Source organism: Ambystoma mexicanum, chromosome 7q (genome assembly GCF_040938575.1).
Source record: "Ambystoma mexicanum isolate Mex_15411 chromosome 7q, UKY_AmexF1_1, whole genome shotgun sequence".
NCBI classification, from domain to species: domain Eukaryota; kingdom Metazoa; phylum Chordata; class Amphibia; order Caudata; family Ambystomatidae; genus Ambystoma; species Ambystoma mexicanum.
The window spans coordinates 986,082,583-986,103,792 of NC_090941.1; the positions used below are offsets into that span (position 1 = coordinate 986,082,583).

At 47.1% G+C, this 21,210-nt stretch overlaps 1 protein-coding gene across 3 annotated transcripts in view; it reads left to right on the plus strand.

The window, feature by feature from the left end:
- Positions 1-21,210, plus strand: part of RELT (RELT TNF receptor) — a 196,470-nt gene that overhangs the window by 93,552 nt on the left and 81,708 nt on the right. For all 3 annotated transcript variants that reach the window (XM_069640114.1, XM_069640116.1, XM_069640115.1), the window contains exon 2: positions 12,513-12,612. In XM_069640114.1, coding sequence (XP_069496215.1) covers positions 12,559-12,612 — 54 coding nt within the window. In that variant the 5' untranslated portion in view covers positions 12,513-12,558. The remainder of the gene's footprint in view (positions 1-12,512; positions 12,613-21,210) is intronic.

A 21,210-nucleotide genomic window follows, 5' to 3' on the forward strand; every position in this document is an offset into this window, starting at 1 on the left:
CTTGGCCCACAGTATCAGCATGACTTTATAGAGTGTAATGTAACAATAATGGCTTTAAAAATATCGTGTAGAAAACTCTACGGCAAGCACTTTACTTTCAAAATTATCAAAAGGGGTTTAAAGACATGCTTCTAACCTCCCTTTCCGGATAAAAGACCCCTTCCCCAATCACGTATTCCCTTTGTAGTCTGCGGTTTATAGGCCGATCTTATTGTACTTTTATTTTTGAAGGCGATATTTTAGCAATCCCAATTATCAGTAGAGACCCTTTACCCCCGGCCCCCTGGCCACCACGACCTCGCTTCTTTGGCCCTCTGCAGATTACGAGAGCTGCAGCCCACATTGTGTCCAGCACGTGGCTGGCCTGCTGCCTCCAGTGGTCGTAGTGTCCGTAAACTAAATAGTGGAACTATGCTCCCTGCTGGCCTGCCCCTGCTCCCCGCAAGCCCCATCGCCACGCCCCCTCCCACAACCAATACAAACACCCAAACACATGCACCCGCTGTTTAAGGGAACGTTCAGTGCAGTGCACTGAAAGTGCAAGATTCAACTTCTTCCTAAACTTGTATTTTAAAACGAAACCATTCCGTAACAGTTTCTTTTTAAAATAAAAGTATAGGAATGGTAAAATGTAATAAAAAAACTAGAGGAGCATCGCTCCAACCGCTCCCGCTCACTTCAACCACTGGCTGCTTCGAAGTGTCCTGCTGCTACAGTAACCACGGCTGAGAAGCCTTGATAACATCCCTCTAGGCCAAGGTTGTCCAACATACGGCCCGTGGGCCACAATGCGGCCCGGCAAGCCATTTTATGTGGCCCGCGAGGTTGTATGTTGGACAGCTCTTGAGTAAAAAATATTTTTTAAAATATTTTTTTTTCTTTTTAAATGTGCCTGTCCGCAAAACTGTAACTTCCTCTGGTGGCCCCATGGGGTCAACAGAGGTAGTTACAGTCCTCAGCCACAAAGCATTAATTTATTTATTTATGCAATGTTTGTCGGATATCCGACAAACATTGCATTGCAGAAATAAATACATTCATCAAGAAGATCTTGGGACTTGATGAAGGAGGAAGGAGAGACTAATTTGTATCACGGCATAGTGAGGGTTACCTCGGGAATACCATTCATTTTCAGTGAGCGTGGGTCCATACAATTGCCCAGTACTCCCACAAACTATGAACAATGGGATTAATATAGCAGCAATTACTTTGCATTTAAATATGCCATTTCAGGCAAGTAGGACCCACCATGCAAGAGAGGAACGGGCTCCGGCCCAGACATGCCCGTTCCTCTCTTGCATGGTGCTCCGAGGGGCAAAAGGCGAGCCGAGATGAAGGGAGGAGGTGGTGAGGTGAGGAGAAGAGAGTGCTGGCCCGGGCGATGGATTATGTGGACAGGTGCTGTGCAGGAGTTCCTCTCGGCGTGGGCAGCACAGTGGATTCCTGAACCCCTGATTAGCCTTGGGCAGCTGCTCAGAGGGCCATTGTGCGGAGTTACAAGGTTTGTCATCTCTGGGCATATGTTTAGCAGGGGTTGCGTCGACACAGCCTGTCTGCCCCAAAAATCGTTCTTTTGAATTGCAAATGTCACCGAAGATGAACCTTTATCAGCTGAGAAACCTAACCTTTGCAGTGCTTTTTTTCCTCGTCTCGAGACAAAGAAGAACAGCGAGAGCTCAGTTACATTTACCTCTAAGCACAGTGCGGATTGATGAAAATGTCCATGCATTATACCAACTACATTGGACATTATAGATTTATAGATGTGGCCAGTGGGGTATCAAAGCATTGTGAATACCACATGTACAGCACAATATGTTACCCTAGTAGTGCCCCAATAACACACTCCAACCTGCAAATGGTCCTCAGTGGACCACCTGCCAAGGTTTCTGGAAGTTGCTTATGATCTTGATCTGTGATCTATGATATGATCTGATATGATAGGTTATTTATAACACGCTTAATACCCATGCAGCAGTGATCCCAATCATAAAAGTGAAACAGGCAAGCCCAAAAGGTATAACTTATTTTCACTCTTTTGGTAGCGCAGTCTGAGGGCAGCCTATACCCTTCAGGAGAGGTGTGAGCTGATACAGTTGCAACACAAAAAACAATAGTACTATGTTCCCAAAATACCTTAGTTCTTGTCTTTTCGGATCTCAGCAGAGCCAGGCTTTTCAGCATCGGACCAGAAGCATGGGTGCCTTTGCACTGGGCTGGGGTCAAGTCAGAGAGCAGCAGCGATGGGCCCCAATGATGCAGTTCTGTTTGGCAGTGGTGCTGATTTGCGGGTAGAAAACGATGGGATCAGTAGGCCGTGCCAAGTGGATGGCGCTGGAAGACTCAGTGACCTCTGGGCACCGGACAAGGGAATACTTTCCTTTGGCGCTGTGAACGCTCGGCTGACACAACACGGCATATGGTTACGGCAAAGATGTCAAAGCTTCAGCATTGTCATTGAGCAGAACCCTGAGATTCAGGGGTGGTGGAGCGTCAAGGTCCAGGATGATCATGATGGTGTCAATGGGGCCAGCGCTGAGCAGCTCCGCTCAGGAGGGCCATGGGCCGTGTGGGGCCGACAGGCTAGTGGGCAGACTGCAACGGGCCTGCTCGAGCCATCCTGCTATTTATACAAATCTCGGGCCGAGCAGGGCCTGATGGGAGAAAAGAACTGCGCTACAATCTGCTCTTCTGCTGGGCTCTGCCTGCTGGAGCTTCCCCCTGCACGCGGGACAGGCAGCTCTGCAGATGCTCAGAGCTTCTAGGGGTGTGGGGGGTTGGGGCAGGGTCAGGGCCTGCCTTCTCACCCTCACTTAGCAGGGATTCCCAGAACTGACCGAACCCCTGCCCTCTTGCATGCAACTCATACTTAGCTGGAAGGGGAGAATCTGATCTCAAGGGCAGATCTCCCAGGGTGAGGCTTATTGGTGAAAGAAAAGGTAAAGTGTGCACTATGCCTGCTAGGTTGCATACTTTAAGATTGTGCTCACATTGCGTTTCTTCAATTAGGTTCACCTTTGGGTGATCGCTTTTCCACATTTTATCTGTTGAATTGAATTATGCTTCTTTCATCACCTCAAAAGTAATGTGTATTACAGAGATAAGCTGCCATATGCACATGCTCAGGCAGCATCAATCATGCTTTGTACAGGACAATGCTGGCCTACATTGGGAACAGCCAGCATAGACATGTTGCTACAGGGGCATATTTTGGGTACAACCAGCATGACAATGTGTTCCATCAGTGACAGTGCTGTCTTACACTGTGGACACATTGATCATTAAAATGTGTTGTGTTGTAAAATGTTCTTTTCTGCTGTTGGTGACATGGAATTTTCATGTTCCCCTTTAGAACTGATTGTAAACTTATGGCTTTTTGGTCACCTTTTTTGCTGTAAAATGCACCATTTCAACCCCATATTTGAAAAAATATTCTTTGGGGGGGGTGAACCCCCCCAAACCCTCCCTAGAACCTTGTAGCTCCCTCGCTACGCTCGGTCGCCCACATTATTTCAGAAAAATATTAACACACACTGAAAGAAATCACAAGCAACTAACCTTTGATCACTGCCCATGACACCAAAAGCTATCTTTGGGACTGCATGGCTATCACTGCCTGTGATGCTATTGCGTCAAAGGTCACACAATTTCGCTTTTTAATATACTGCTTTGGGTGAGGTTGTTCACTTTTGACTCGCCGGCCCACTGGGTGACAAAAAGTTAATGCTTCGGCCCACATTCAAAAAGGTTGGACATGCCTGGTCTAGGCCAAGGAAGCGGGTGGGCGGTTGGCATGACCCAACCCTTGCTGAGACAACACAGGGTTCGGTGGCAGGCGGGGGAGGGCAGCCGCACGTGCGCTCTGCTGCAGAATCTCATTATGCAATGAAAGCAGGTACACGATGTGCTCCACGCCATCTGCAGTGGCGGGGGACAGCATCCCAGCGCTGATGTGCCCTGCCTGATCGCACAGATAACACGGATTGTATCCATTTGTTTCATACTTCATGGCTTTTGTTTGGCGTTCCGCGTTTATCCCTGGATCTAAACGCTGCAAGGGCAGAGGAGGCGATTACAAAAATTACAAATCAGCCGATCTGGGGTGAGGGATTGGGGGGGGGCGGAGGGTTTATCATTGGGAGTAGACAGGAAGTTTCACGCTTCCAGTGTTGCCAACATGAACTGTAGAGTATGCTCGCCATACGGAAGTGTCCAGGCCTTGCAATGAGCTCTTATGTTAGTGGTCTTCAAGTGATATGGTGGGCCTCCTTTCTGGAGCTCAAAGGATATCCTGAGGATAGGTAATTGTAATTGGTTATTTATAATGTGCTTAATACCCAGAGGTTTCTAAGTGCAGACCCGGGGATCGAACCTGTGTTGCACTGCGTTGTCTTGCTTGAGCGTGTTGCCCCTGAGCTATCTTCCCAAGGTGGGGGCAAGGCTCTGCAAAAGGGAGTACAGTGACTGGTTTTAATAGAAAATATAAGCAGACATGACATTTGGGGGGGCAGAAACAATATCTTTTTTACTCAAGGGGGGGTCGCGGCATAAAAACATTTAAATACCACTGCCCTGTGCAATAAAGGACAAACATAGCCACCCCTCGAAGCTAAGGGTCGCTCGCTTCTTTCTCGCTGCCAGGTATTTCTGGCTGCGTGTTTTTGGGATGCCGAGATTGTGTCCCATTACTCCAGTGTAGCTGGTTGAAGTTTTAAGTCGCTGTTAGGAATGCATCTGGGTCTGCGCTTCATTGCTACGCAGGGGTACGGTGTGGTAGTTCACAAGTTCACTGCTGCAATTGGCCGCATAGAAGCTATGGGGAGGAAAATAGTTCAAAGCCTGCTTGGAAACGTCGCTAAGAAATGCTTGTACGCGGCAGTGCCATGAAACTTCGATAGCAAGTGCTATGGAAAATGGATTATTGTTATCTTCGCTATTATGAGCAGTATTACTGTTACTACTACCAGACTCACCCATGTCCGAAATTGAGGTCACGGAAGCTTCTGTTCAGTTTAGGTTTAGCAGCTCTGGTAATTGGGACGATGCCTCTAAGCCTAGGGATTGAACTCAGGCAGGAGGGAGTGGGCTGGTGTGGACAGGGGTGAACTTCTTCATGCAATAGGCATCAGCACCAGAAGTCACACAGTTGCATGGAGTAGCAGGGAGTCTGAGAAACTGCAGTGAGCCACTGGCACGCCGCACCATTCAAGGTGGTGCGTGTATATAGGCCATTTCTGCAAAGAGAGCCAGTGGGGGAAAGATGTGCTTTGTATTTATTCAGGGTTCTGGGAGGGTACGTCCAAAAAAGCTTAGAAAGCAAACAACAACAGGGCAGTTGGATCCTGGACCAGGTAAGTAAGACAAGGAGCAGGCACCAGTCGGACCCAGGGAGCTGCAAAAGAAAAGGATGCTCTTTATTCTTGGTTACAGGTTAGAGGTGGGAGAGCAGGGTCTTAGCATCCACTCTGGTGCCCCGTCTTCACTCCAAGTCCCCCAACCACCTTTCTTGGAACCTCCAGGTCTGCCAGGTTCCACACACCTCACCACATTGCACAAGGCTTCTCAGTGCAATCACACAGCTCACATATATGCAAGTCACAACAGCAATGCTGAATCACGTGTCGTGCATTAGTCGGCAAGGTATAGCCTAAGTTGTTGGCATATGATGACGAACACACGGCAAAGAAAGCAGGGACAGGACAAGATGCATGACAGACAATACTCGAAGCGAACTAACTTAACAGAGTAGTATAAACAACGGCGTTAGGTAGAGGGTGGTCATAGAGGGGAGGGGCAAGGGCCTCTATAACATATCCATTAGCAGCAGGTGCTGTGCACACGGGTCTTGGGTCTACCAAACGTTCACTGCAGCAACCCTACTTCATGGAAACGTTCCGTACTCTCTTCTGGGGATACTCCTCAGGCAGCCAATGACTGCACCTGCTCACAATTCGTCAAAGTGAACCCTCGCCCAAGCTCGGCCTGGCCTATATGACAATAGGCCCATGGCCGAACTAAAAGCACTAAATGCTGGCGTGGGCCTGTTTTTTGGGGTCAAAGTGGGACTCTTTTTTTAGCCAATTTGGGCCAGTTTGAGGAGTTAATTCACTCCGCGGCTAATAGTTTTGACCAGTGTTGCTGAATAAATATTCTTTAACATGCACAATTTGCATCACATTTTATGCCAAAACTCGCCCTTGGGTACTATTCAAACAGTGTCACAATAGGTATAGTTTTACATTGGTTGGAGTTATTTGTGTTGGGGCTCCCTCTCTCCTGCGCACCTCCTTTTTGTTTGTTTCTGAATCTGCCTGCAGCCTAAATCCTGGTTTGTCAGGGGACCAACTCCAAGGTTCCCGATTTGTTTGAAGATTTGTGGGGATGACAAATCCGTGGATCAGTTGGGCGCTGGTTGGATGTGTTAGTCCATAGGGTCGCAGTTGTGTGAGTTGATTATATTAATGATCAAGTCAAGTGTTTGTCATTACAAGAGTTATTTATTTCTTGGTTATTTGGCACCAAAGAGAACATCATTGTAGTAATGAATGACAGTGTTTTGACATGGTGAATAGCAACACTCGAGAACTCGGACATAGGATCACTTGCCGATTCCGGCACCGATTGGCTACCCAGCCCCTCTGGCGCCAATACCTGGGAGGATCAGCCCATAACTCTCTATGGAACACTTGTGTATAGGCGCGTTACAAATACCATATCATATCATATCATATCTAGAGCTCACCCCCTAACTCAATTGGCCTTAAAAAAGACTTAGGTTGAAACGCGCGTCGGCTGTGTTGCTATTCACCATGTCAAAAAATGGTCATTCATTACTACAATGATGTTCTCTTTGGTGCCAAATAACCAAGAAATAAATAACTCTTGTAATGAGAAACACTTGACTTGAGCCGTCTTCCCATGGTCATATGTAAACTTGCAGTTTTCGACGCCTGCGCCATCCATTGAAATGCATCATGTGCGGCCCTGCCTCGTGCCCCCTCGACCCACTTCACTTACACGTGAGAATTCTGCAGCAGCGGAGGCGATCTTTGGAGCCCTATTAGCTTTGCAAGTTGACCTGCCCGCCATGTACGTGTCTGTATTCAAGCTGAGCAGGTGAAAATGCCCCCTCCAGTCACCCCCATGCTGGCTAGCTAGTTCCTTCATGGGCGAGCAAGGTTTTAATGTCGCCAAATTGTTGGCTTTGGGAGGATGTGCCTTGTGCGGCCTTGAATGAAAACACCACCAGGAAACAGGCACAATTGGTTCAAGTTTCCTTCTCAGATTGCACAATATGGGAACAAAGACGTTAGTGTTGTGAAACAGGCACGGTTTATTGTTCATTTAAATAAGTGTTACAGTGTACTGGGAACAAGTCCTACACATAAAAGTGTGGTGACAAGGGCATATGCAGTGTGAAATTACTTCACAGGAAGTGAACATACCATTAAGTGAAATATGCAAATTTCATAAAAGTTGTCTTTCTCAATTGAAAAACGCGGAGGGCAAAAGAAATGCCGTTATTAAGCCACGCGTTGCTAGCTAAGTATAAAAGGTTAAATCTTTTAAACCTATATTCTGCTCTGGTCTTGTGGGTAAGTGTCTGGCCTCAAAGCCTCAGGGCACCTGGCTTCGAATCCCGGCTGGCACTGCACTGTGTACACTAAACCAATATTTCAATTGAATGGAGCAAACCAGTATTAAAAAAGTGGAAAATTTCGGGGAGCACCATCCGCTCTCTGAAAAAGAAGTGTCTGACTGCCCCCCACCTGCGTTTACCGTTGACTTGTGCATGTGGGGGAACTCAGGCAAGCTGAAACTTGGGTTGGATATTCAACTTGTGCCTTGGGATATATACCTCTGGGAGGTCCTGAATATGGGGGAACTGAGGCGTGCTGAAACCTGGGTTGGATATTCAACTTGTGCCTTGGGATATATACCTCTGGGAGGTCCTGAATGTGGGGGAACTCAGGCGTGCTGAAACTTGGGTTGGATATTCAGTTTGTGCTTTGGTGTATATACCTCTGGGAGGTCCTGAATGTGGGGGAACTCAGGCAGGCTGAAACCTGGGTTGGATATTCAGTTTGTGCTTTGGTGTATATACCTCTGGGAGGTCCTGATTGAGGAGGAACTTAGGCGTGCTGAAACTTGGGTTGGATATTCAGTTTGTGTTTTGGTGTATATACCCCTGAGGTCCTGATTGAGGAGGAACTTAGGCGTGCTGAAACTTGGGTTGGATATTCAACTTGTGCTTTGGTGTATATACCTCTGAGGTCCTGATTGAGGGGGAACTTAGGCGTGCTGAAACTTGGGTTGGATATTCAACTTGTGCTTTGGTGTATATACCTCTAGGAGGTCCTGAATGTGGGGGAACTCAGGCGAGCTGAAACCTGGGTTGGATATTCAGTTTGTGCTTTGGTGTATATACCTCTGAGGTCCTGATTGAGGAGGGACTTAGGCGTTCTGAAACTTGGGTTGGATATTCAACTTGTGCTTTGGTCTATATACCTCTGAGGTCCTGATTGAGGAGGAACTTAGGCGTGCTGAAACTTGGGTTGGATATTCAACTTGTGCTTTGGTGTATATACCTCTGAGGTCCTGATTGAGGAGGAACTTAGGCGTGCTGAAACTTGGGTTGGATATTCAGTTTGTGCTTTGGTGTATATACCTCTGAGGTCCTGATTGAGGAGGGACTTAGGCGTGCTGAAACTTGGGTTGGATATTCAGTTTGTGCTTTGGTGTATATACCTCTGAGGTCCTGATTGAGGAGGGACTTAGGCGTGCTGAAACTTGGGTTGGATATTCAACTTGTGCTTTGGTCTATATACCTCTGAGGTCCTGATTGAGGAGGAACTTAGGCGTGCTGAAACTTGGGTTGGATATTCAACTTGTGCTTTGGTGTATATACCTCTGAGGTCCTGATTGAGGAGGAACTTAGGCGTGCTGAAACTTGGGTTGGATATTCAGTTTGTGCTTTGGTGTATATACCTCTGAGGTCCTCATTGAGGAGGAACTTAGGCGTGCTGAAACTTGGGTTGGATATTCAGTTTGTGCTTTGGTGTATATACCTCTGAGGTCCTGATTGAGGAGGAACTTAGGCGTGCTGAAACTTGGGTTGGATATTCAACTTGTGCTTTGGTGTATATACCTTTGGGAGGTCCTGAATGTGGGGGAACTCAGACGAGCTGAAACCTGGGTTGGATATTCAGTTTGTGTTTTGGGGTATAACTGTGAGGTCCTTAATGTGGAGGAATTTAGGCGTGCTGAGACTTGGGTTGGATACTGAACTTGTGCGTTAGGTTATATACCGGAGTGATGTGCTGAGCGAGGAGCAACTCAGGCGTGCTGAAACTTGGGTTGGATATGTCAGTAGCTAGCACTGTCCCTGAGCTATCCTTTGTGCCCTCGGCATACAACTTGTAGCCCAGGAACATACACAAGTTTGGCCAGGATCATACAATTTTTCATTGCATTGCCAACTCCAGGATGAAAGGTCGTCACTGTCTCAAAATCAGCAATGTAGCCACTATAGAAGGAAACTAGAGTCATGAATGACCATGCAGGAAGCCTTGTAGCACATTGAGTCTGCCTGCTCCTCTTGGCACGTATCTAAATGTAAGACTGGTGTGGAAAGGGCGGTTTTCAGGTTTGGTAAATTGATTGCTGAGGTTTTCCGCGTATCTGATGCTGGCGTTTTGTGATGGCAACACAGCTCTGATGCAGGGAGGACTAGTGAAAGAGCTTGCACGTCAGCCCATGGTATGAGACCAATTCCACCCAGCCTCCCTAGTGGCTCGGTTATGACCGGTCAATCAATATAAGAGACGATTTCCGAAGGACTCCGGTGAGTCGGGCCTGCAACGAGCATCCCTTGATACCACAGTCCTTGTATGTGCTGAGATTTATATGCCGCAAACAAGACTGTGAAGCAAGGAGAGCTGGGCAACACCAGGGATACAGTAACCGGGTGCAGTAATATGGATAGGTTTAGAAGTATAGATTGTCAAGGCTACTCTTGCAGGTTATGGGGTGATGGGATACAAAGGGTTACAGGCAGTGGCTACACTCACCTGCCTACATTTGAAAATCGAAAACCCCTGAGATTTCTGTGGCGCGCGCACGCTTCACAACGCTTATAAGTACTTTAAACTCTGCCCTTGCCCCAATACCCCAACCTAGGATAAAACAGGGATATACACACATTGGAGCCTTGAGGGCCTCTGTTTGCAGACTGGTGTTGTGTAGACAGCCAAAGGCATTCTCTGATCACCGAGGCAGCTGCTGCAGTCCAGTGTAATGTCATCTATTGCAGGCCCTGACCATCCTGGTACCTGACGCGGAGAAGGGCATCAAAACCCTGATGTAACAGGCCTGCCTGGGAGGTTATGCAGGTCTTGCGGATACAGGTTAGGGACTCAATTTCTTATATCTCAGAGTGTAGCCCTGTTATTTATATTCCAGAGGTTAGGCAGGTCTGCGGATGCAGGTTAGGGACCCAGTTACTTATATCCTGGAGGTTATGCATGTCTGAGGATACAGGTCAGGGACCCAGTTACTTATATCCCAAGGTCAGGTAAGTCTGAGGATGCAGGTTAGGGACCCTGTTACTTATATCCCAGAGGTTAGGCACGTCTGCGGATGAAGGGTAGGCACCCTGTTACTTATATCCCAGAGGTTAGGCAGGTCTGCAGATGCAGGTTATGAACCCAGTTACATATATCCCAGGGGTTTAGGCAGTTCTGCTGTTGGGAGGCAGATGAATATGTCATCCATAGCTTCTGACCCTCCCCCGCACCAATACTGTAAAGGCAAGAGACGTTACTAACTGAGATAGCCGTTCCGCTCTTATTCCCCACAGGCAGAGCAGGGCTTGGCGACAATGTGAGCTGAAGATGGCCAACACTTTCAAACTAACATTGTAACAATAGAAAAGCATGCATTAGACATGAACCAAACATGTACTCCACACAAAGAACATGTACAATAGGTAATATATGCATTCAGACATTAAGAAAATTAACATAGCATCCCCAGACACTAAAAACACTAACATGACCAATGTATAAGGCAAATGCAACATGAACTACATGCGAATATAGCTCGCTAACACAGAAGGACGAGTGTAGTGGGGCAGCCATCTTATTAAAAATGGAAGCTGCAGCACATCTCTGAATGAGCACATGCCTCAAAGCCTCTGGAAAACTCAAAAGGCTGAATGCAAAGAGATACATATCCATGCAAAGCTCATACAGTGGCTGGCAACTAGTGCCAAGGTTAAAGTGAAATTAGGGAGGATCGGAACGACGAAACTAAGGCACAAGATAGCAATTCCCAAGATGCAAACAGTATACTAACATATTAATTTAAGTTTTATAAGAGCACAATCAGCATTTGTTAGCCTGGTGCAATGAAACAGTCAGCCAAAACACTCCATGAAAAATAACTCAAAAGTGTCCCCAGTGGCAATAGAAAACACGACGCACACATTTAAATTAGCTGAAATCTTAATAAATACAAGGTAAATCTATTCCAAACACGGTCCCTTCGCATTTGCTCCATAATTGGAGAGCACTGGCCATTCATTAGAAGCAAACACAGATAGGACACCTGCCGTACTCCCTAAACGCAGACATAGAGACGAGGCGCCACTCAAGGCCAAGTACAAAGGGATTGGCCAGTTTCATGGCCTGAGAATGAGGGCTGCTAACCTTTAATTGTTAATTTAAGCAAGAACGTTTCATGGGCCTCTCTCCCCCTAATGCTCATGGTTGGTTAGCAATGTGCCAACCTATCAAATTCCTTAGAGACATGCCATCCATCAAGTAGTATGCCAATCAACCCTCTGCCGTGAAGATGATGTAGTTTAACCTTTATCAATATAGGGGTGGTTCCATGTGGAGCCATCAGATACTTCTAACCCAATGAACTGTTAAACCTGTATGGAATCTATATGTAGCCAACCCACTAGCCTATCCCCGGTCCCCGTAGGTTTTGTAAACTGATATTGTTATGACTTCATTAATGACGAGTTTGTAGTACTTAAGCAATTATTTTTGATAAGCATGTCGAGAGCGACGTGATTTCAATGCTTGTATGCTGCCTTTGCGTTGTTTCGATGTGAATAAAGTTAGGTTTTGCTGTGCACTTTGTCTACTCCGTCATTGAGTCTGATTTGGATTGATTCTGATTCCTTTGGGCCTATCTGGGATTTTGGGGCCACCTTAACACTGCAGTATTGACAAGGGACCCAGTTACTTATATCACAGGTCTGTGGATACAGGTTAGGGGACCAGTTACTTATAGCAGTTCTCAACTGGTGTTCTTGTGTTAAAGGCGCTATATAAATAACACATCATTATCATTATCATTAACATGACCCAAAAAGATGGGCAGGTGACCCTCATTATAGCCATGATACTGTAAGAGGCTATGTTTCAAATTACCCATGATTCCAGAGAATTTGCCACCTTGTTTTACTTGTTTGACTGTCTTTCCTTTCTCTTCCATTACAGGTTCACGTCTGCATTTCCCATCATTTGAGTGAAGACTGCTTTCAACATGAGCAGAAGTCCTTGGAGCGGCCCGAGACTGGCGCTGACTGTGCTTGCCACTGTAAGTACCATAAATGCATTTGTTTTCAGTAGGGTAGCTCACTGTGTTGAACACTCGTTTCAGAGACCTTTGTGTTGCATCCTAAACAAAAGGGACAAGGTCATCTCAGCCTTTCATATGTCGAGATTGGCAAGATAAGCTACGTTAGTTTGATCAATGGGACACATTAATATTCAGAGGCCAAATGCACCTCATAATTGCTTAATGCAAGTGTCATCCACTCTGTCCTTAGCCATTTTTGTAAATTCATATGTGCGAGTAACAAAATGTGTGGCAGTATTTGAAAGGCACATTCATCACAGAAGCTAGCTTGTGGCTAAGCACTATTATTGGGACATGGGGGCGTGTGTGAAAAAGTGACTTTTGGCACGCAGGAGTACAATGATGAATAGTGGCTAAACTGTCTACTCAGCCCCATACACGTCTACAAAACTAGAGTGATCCCAATCATGAAGGTGGAGCAGGCAAGAGATATACATCCTTCACCTTTTGTGGTAACATGGGTGAGGGCAGGCTATACTCTGAAAAGGAGTGTGAATGTGAAACAGGAGCAACCCAAAGGCCACAAGGCCTTTTGGGGCCTGGGACCACACTATCTACAACTTTCCCTCCCTAAATACTCCCCTGCTAGAGCCCTAGACTCCTCTATCTCCAACTACCTGACCGTCAAACGCTTCTCCAAGCAGAGAGTGGGGGCAAGCCTCTCTTCTTGGCTGGCGCCTCCCTTTGGAACAGCCTCCCTGCCCCTCTCAGACTTGAGCCGGACCTCCTTAAGTTCCAGAAACTTCTCAAAACTCTGCTCTTCTCTACCTCTTTCTCTTCCCTGCTAATCACCCTACTACCGCTGTGACTGTTGGACTGAGCCTCATGAATCACACAAGATCCCAGGCCCTTCTTCCCAGTCGACACCAGCACCCCCCACCCACGACTGCATTGTCCTGGTGGGCCCTTGCTTGGTGGCTCTGCATCCCATCCTTGGGAGTTGCCTGCACTAGCACTTAGCCTGAGGTTCTTCTCCTGGCTCCCCTTAGCACTTCCCTCCCGGGCCCTCTTCGAGCACTTGTCCACGCCTCTGCTCCTCCTTCCATTCCCATCCCCTGCACTTCTCGAATCAGACCTCTTGGTGCTGTGCAAACACTTCAAATGAGGTTCGGATGCTCAAGTTTGAGGTGATCCAGATGAGGAACAGATGTCGAGTCGGGTTCAAAGTGAGGAACACAGTGGTTTAAATTGTTGTGAGGCAACAATGTGCTCAGCTGGTGCGATGCAGTGCAGCAGTGAATTTGTTCAAAGGTGCAGCAAAAGCAGTGTGAAAAGTTTAAAGAAATGCCAAAAGCAGCACCACAGGTTCCATTGGTTTGAATGCATCTGAACACCTTTGAAACGCAGGAGAGCAGTTTCTTGGGTACTTCAGTTGCTGTGAGTCCTAATCCAGGGGCTCAATAGGTCCTTTTTCTCGTTCACCCAGACACAGGTGAGACTGGCAAAGACCTGCAGGGGTTCTTCACATCCTGTGTGATCCTGGGGACTGGTATAGCTGGCAGCGAGGCAGGTCTTGCTCTAGCAGTTGGTCACTCTTAGTATGCCCTGGGGATAGTTAGGGAGCAGAACTTGCCTCTGCCCCAGAGTACCTGCCTTCATCACACAACTGTAGGACTTTGGAAAGGACTGGTCTCCCAGTAGGGTCCAACAAATTAGTCTTGAAGGGTTAAAGTCCAGAGAACGAGTGGGATGCCCCTTCTTTTGAAGGCAACAGGCCATGGCTAATTTGAATAAATCAAGCCTGCTTTTAGGGGTCCAATCCCTGTCCTTGAGACAAGTGGTCCTTGATTTCTAACATCATTCCCAAAGGGCGAAGTGATCGGACAAGAAGGTAAGCGAGATATACAGAGAAAAAAATGTTGAAGGTTTCTCCCACTATGCTGAACTCCATCTATATACACTAACTCTGCCTCCTTCCCTTGTCAAAAGCATCAAAGGCCCTTTTGGTATGCAGCACCCTGGTGTGAGGCTAGTTCTTTTGGGATGGGGTGTGCCCTTTGATTCCTGCTTCACAGACGAACTACTGGTGGAAGACTGGCTTTCTGGAGAGTGGTGTTTCCCAACCTCACAAAGGAATAAATGAGAAGCACAACCACACAGTCTCCTGCCCTTTCACATGGCAGGGCCAAGCTTTCTGGCCAGAATACACATAACTCTTTTGCAGCTGTGCTGGCAGTGCTGACACATGTATGAATTCAAATTGACGTGGCTGTAATTATATGAGAGGTGTCAGTTCCCATAAAAGTTTACATCTGCCACCAGGATGGTAAATCTTATAGTTATGTGGTTTGGGAACAGGGGTACATGTCTTAAATGTAGCCCCTGTGCAGTAGAGACTTAGCTGTCACTGCAGCTTACATATTCTGTGTTCTTTCCACAGGGGCGGGTTTTTGTTGATTATACCATTTAGTTATTTTTGCATATAGTGTGGAAAGTTAAAGTACATATATGTTTACAGATCCTTAATTGAACATTTATTTATTTTGGACTGTTGTACTTTGCTGTTTGGCTTGCTACTGTTTCAAGTTCACATCCCTTTTAAGAGTATAGTCTTCTCTCACCCGTGTTACCACAAAAGGCGAAGGATGTATATCTCTTGCCTGCTCCACCTTCATGATTGGGATCGCTCTTGTTTTGTAGACGTGTAGGGGGCTGAGTAGACAGTTTAGCCACTAGTCATCATTCTACTCCTGCGGGCCAGAAGTCATTTTTTCACACACGCTCCCCTGTCCCAATAATAGTGTTTAGGCACTTATGACGTCAGAACCCGTTCTGTGCCACCGGAGAGCAGGCGCTGCAGATCAGGATAGTGATCCAGCCGGGCACAGGCACCCACTATGTTGTTGGCATTTAGGGTATGTAAAGGGAGAACTGGTTGCAGATCAGCCTTTCTGAGATGGAATTACCCGCATAATTATATTAATTCATAAAAATCAAAGAGCGGTGTCTATTAAAGCTGAGTATTTGTATTCAAAGGCTTGAAAGTACTGGACATTGGACGTGACAATCCGATTCTCTCCAAGTCTGAGTGCTGACCGGGAGCTAGGACAGGGGGTTGAGTGCCTATTGCATTGATCTGTGCATAGTCTGCAGGTCATGGTTTGGAAACCTTGCACATGGCCAACTCGGCCTTTCCTCCTTCTGAAGTGTATGAAAAGAGTACCATGGGTAGTAATGATACCTATTATCGGACAATACATATTTGTGGATATCCCCTCTATAAATGGGAATTATCGTTAGGATTATTTTTGACATTACCTCTTATTTTCGGTAAACCCAGTGCTGTATCTCATACAGAAACTGGGTTTCTCAGACAACATGATTGACTTTCTTCCCGTCCATTTTCCACCATTGCACGGCCTTGAGTAGCATGTTTTTTAAAAACCCGTTCCCTGTGTGAGTTAGAACCACCTATGTCTGGGATTTCGGCTATCTAATACCCAACGCAAGTGCCCTCAAGTGGCCAAGCCACTGACACGACAGGCCCTAGAACAGTCGGCATCAAAAACCACGGCCTGGCCCCCACTGCGGTGATGATGTGTATGGTATAAAAGACGAATAACATAACATAGCGTGCATATCTGTATCCAGAAGGCATTTCATAGGCAGCCTGGTATTACAGCACTGGGGTTCTGGGATTCAGGTTGCCTGGCATCCAAATACCCGCAGTCGTGCAAGCGGCTGCTCGCTTGTTCCTTTCCCATTGTCTTACTAGCTGCGGAACTCTGACCTTTGCCTACCTGGGTGTCACGAAGGTGAGGGTAAAGACGCCCCACAATACTTAGTAGATTTCCTCATTGGGGTTACTGCCTGATCCTTTGACGTTCACCCAACATCTCACCCCGTACAGGTACTAGAATTTTAGACTTGGCCCCATAACATTTTCACAACGATGCCAAGATGTTCCTAATAGAAGCCAGTGGAAGTGGTAGCGCTGTCCCAGGTCCCGGTTGGAGACGCGCAGTGCTTTCCGCCTTGCTCAAGGAAGCCTGTTCGAGAAGTCCTGTCTGCAGCCAATAGGCGTCGCTGTATTCGTTTCTTGGCCGGGTTAGCGGCTCCACACTTCTATGGCCAGCTGGCCCAGTCGGGTGTTGGCTGTAGTGCAGCTGCTGAGCTGCCACTGGATCTGCAGTGTTCAGAGAAAGGAAAGGTCATGCTTCTTTTTATATGAGGCTGATATGTGTTTATGGGGTAGAAGTTTGGCACAATCTACTGACATGGGAGGAAGGTTTTGTGGAGGGCTAGACTCATTGGCCGAATAAATCCTGAACTCCAGATATGCACACAATGCTCTCTGAAATTCCTTATATGTAATTTCTTCTCATTAATATTTATTGAGGGTATTCTGAAATCCTGGCGGGGTTTGTGTATGGGGTAGGCCGACGAGCCCGGCCCTACTTTACCGCACAGGCTCATGTGAGGCAGTCATTAGGGGTTACTCTTGAGGTGGGTATGCGTGCAGGCCGGGGAATCCGCACGCCACACAATGGTTAAGGTGTGGGTCCCACTGCAACCGGAACCTGAGACAAATCCAGCCAAGCAGGAACGGCATTGAGGTGTATTTTCTGGTCCCCGTCAACCGTCTTCATTGTTTTGTCTTTTTCTTTCAGTTCTTGTGGCCATTTTTGTCCCATGCCCAATGTTGCTCTCATTGGTCCTAGAGATTCCGCTTCACAATGACTCTAGGCTTTGAAGTCAATTAGACTACGTGGAGAACAGATTTAGGCCTTAAATGCATTGATATTCATGGAGTGCGGCTGCCCTGAAACTGATGCATTCTTTATGCTGCCCTGAAACTGATGCATTCTTTATGCTGCCCTGAAACTGATGCATTCTTTATGCTGCCCTGAAACTGATGCATTCTTTATGCTGCCCTGAAACTGACATATTCTTCATGCATCCAGAAATGGATGGCTCCTTTCTCACACAAGTTAATTAATTCTCTGTAAATTCTCAAGAATCTGGGGCCTCTCCCCTCCCGTAAAATGCTCATTGGCTCCTTGGCCACCCAATGTCTTCCTCCTGCATGTCATGTCCCACAGCCCTGCTTTGGCTCCAGTTCCGCTGATCATTTTCCTTACACATGTGCCTGTCCCTCTTGTGACCCCTCTGATTCCGAGTAATGTTTCACTGACCCACCTCGCCCCTCTGGCCCCGCTTCACCTGCAGGTCCCTCGCATCTTCCTCTGGTCTGGTGGGTGATCCTCGCAGTTCCTGCCCAACACCACCACCACCGTACAACTGTTTTTATCCTCCCATGCAGCGTGTGGGTCAGGTCACTGCTTTGCACACGGGGAATATAAATGCCCTGGGGACCCGAGAATGGATACGACCTCTTCACCCAGCAAGCATGAGCACCCTATAGTCAAAAATGCGGGACCTTGTTTGTTCTGTCATTGCTGAGTCTTCTCTTCCCACAGGAATAATCCAACAAGGGCCTTTCCCATTTATTCCTGGCATGGGCGGGAACGCAGAATTTCAAAAGGGGATGATTGGCGAAATGTTATGGACTACAACTCCCATGATCCACCATCATTGACTACCATGACTAGAGTTGATAGAAGTTGTTGTCCAACATATCTGGTGAGCTACAAGTTGCACACCCCCGGGGCTAGGGAAAATGTAGTGATCGACTGGCATGTCGTGCGTCCGGCCTCTTCCCCCTCATTGAGAGAATATCCCAGATGCTGTACTTGTAATTGGTTATTTATATCGCGCTTAATACCCCGTGATTTCTAAGCATGGACCCAGGGATCGAACCCGTGTTGCACTGCGTTGTCTTGCTTCTAAGGCGAGCGTGTTGCCCCTTAGCTATCCTCCCGAGACATGTCTCCCATGAGACACAATGAAATGTAGCCATGAAGCTGATTCTTAGAATGCTCAAAGAAGGCAGGGTCACAATACCACTTTGGAAAGTAGAGAAATAACAGGAAGATGCTCCCGTTCACAGATGGCCCCAAAAAATGTTTAGTGGGTATTGTGCAAATGCTGCTATTTTCTCATGTTTTATTAATTTCCCGGTACTTGATAATGCACCGGCCTCTTGGTCACTTTGTTTTTCTTTTCTGTTTATTGTAGTGGTCTTCTGTAATAATGGTGGTGCACAAAAAAAAAAGATTGTTGGTAAGCGCTGGTGTTGGTTCACTCCACAATAATCGCGTTCCTCGTTTTTTGGGACCCCATGAACATGTGGACAGGCACTCATTCAGGCCAGATGTTTGCCTGACCAATACCACATCTGGCGGTTGGGCTTCTTCTGGCGCACGTTACGGATGCACCACAGAGATCGGGTATGGGGGTTCACCATAGTCTGTGACACTCCTATCAGCCGCCCACCCACACCACAACTAAAAACTCCCAAACCGCTGCATGAGTTATGCAGCACTTTCCCAGGTGCAGACATTTCGGAAGGCTGCTTTAAAACACCATGGGGCTGCTGTAGAGCATGGCAAGGCCCCCAATAAAGGCCACGCGCTGCAGTTGGTGAGCAGGGAGAACAAGACATAGAAAGGACGATATCCCCACAATCGTGCAGTGTATTGTGCCAGATGCCTCACGCCAGCCCCATCACTCACTGTGTGGGGTATCCTATAACACAATCCCTCAACAGCCTGTCATAGCAAGTCATAAAACTTCTTCACACTATGCAGTGCCCAACAACCACATTCCTCCGCAGCATGCCGTGCCCAATGACACAATCGCCACACAATGTGAAATACCGGAATCTGTGCACATCAGGCAGTGTCTCCTAAAACTCCTACACTGCATACAATATCTCTTAAGAAAAGCACTGGAGCTCAAGTTTCTCCTGTGCGTAATTTAACGGCATGGACATGGTGTGCCTGCACTCAGGTCCCCGCTGCCTTTTGCGCTGCACTTTTGCACTCTGCCATGCAAAGTGAGTAAAGGTTGCCGGGCATGCGCGCATGCCAGTCAGCATTTTCTTTTACTTGAAGATTGCATGATCGTATGTCTAGCAGGATTTAATTTCATTTGTGTACACTGGTTACCATGCGCACATGAAATTTATTGTTCACAATTACAGTTAAACCCTACCCGACATGCAATCTTGTCAGGCAGGGTTTATTTGTAATTGTACACGTCGCCTGGCAGGCAGCATATACAATGGGTCCCTATGGGGTCCGCCTACTTTATGCTGGTGAGTAAAGCTGGCGGACCTCATAGCGTCTCCAGAATTCGCGCCAGCATGAAAATCCATGACGGTGCAAATGCTGGAGCATTTTTAGTGGCGGGGAGGAAGGGGAAATGTGAATTGCGTTCAGCCCCTCATCTCCACCATACAAATGCTTGAAAATGAGCCGTGACATTAATAAGAGTAAATGCCTTACACAGGGCTTTCATTAACGTTACAGGCTCTGATGAAAATGTGCTCCACTGTGCGGTATCCACTAAAACTCCCACACAGCATGCAGTATCTCATTAAAAAACCACATTGTGCAGTATCTGCTAAAACTCCCACACAGCATGCAGTATCTCATTAAAAAGCACAATCTATGGTTTTTCTTCAAACCCCTGCACATCATGCTGTATCTCCTAAAGCTCCTATGCAACATGCAGTATCTAATTCAAAACACACTCTACAGCATTTCCTTACACCCTACACAACATACAGTATCTCACTAAAAACACAAGTTTGCCCCTCCGGTAAATACGGTACCAGTAGCTTGCCGGTACCGTAGTTACCGGACCGGCAAACTACGAGTTCTGTTCGCGTGTGCCTTTTCACCCGCCAGGTCGGCACCTGGCGGGCGTACCGGCACCCGCGAGCAGACACTGCCGGTAGCACCGGCACCGTTCTGATGGTGCCGGTGCTACTGGCCTCCCCATTCCAATTGAGCCCTATTGGGCTCAATGGGGATGGGGAGTAAAAGTTTCCGCCCCCGGGCAATGGGGAAATACAGGGTCCGCCAGGGTTGTAATGGCCCAGTATTTGCCCATTTCCAGAGGCCGGAAAAATGTGCAAGTTTGGCGGCAGACTGCCGGTATTCCCGGCAAGGCCACCGCCAAACGTGTAATGAGGGCCACTTTGCAGTATCTTTGAAAAACCCTGCGCATCATGGAGTGTCCCCCACATATCCTTTACAGTATTCAGTATCTCGTATAAAAAAAAGGGTACTCCGTATCCCTTAAAACCCTCCACGGCGTGCAGTGTGCAATTAATAAAAAAACACTCTATAGTATTTCAACAAAATCCCTACCGAGCAGGCAGTATCTCAATGAATAACACACTCAACGGTAGGTCTTCAAAACTCTACAGACTGCAGTGTCCATTAATAAAATCCTTACACAGTGTGCAGTATCCTGCAATAAAATCCTTACACAGTGTGCTGTATCCTGCAATAAAATCCATGCTGCAGATACAGTATCTCTCAATAAAATTGCAGTACAAATTGCGCATACTATAAAAAAAACGAAATAGTATGCAAGTCCTTCAATAAATCCCTGCATAGCATGCAGTAGCCTGTAAGGACATCACTACCATGCATGCAATATCCTGTAATAAAAACATTGCATGGCATGCAGCATCTATCCTGT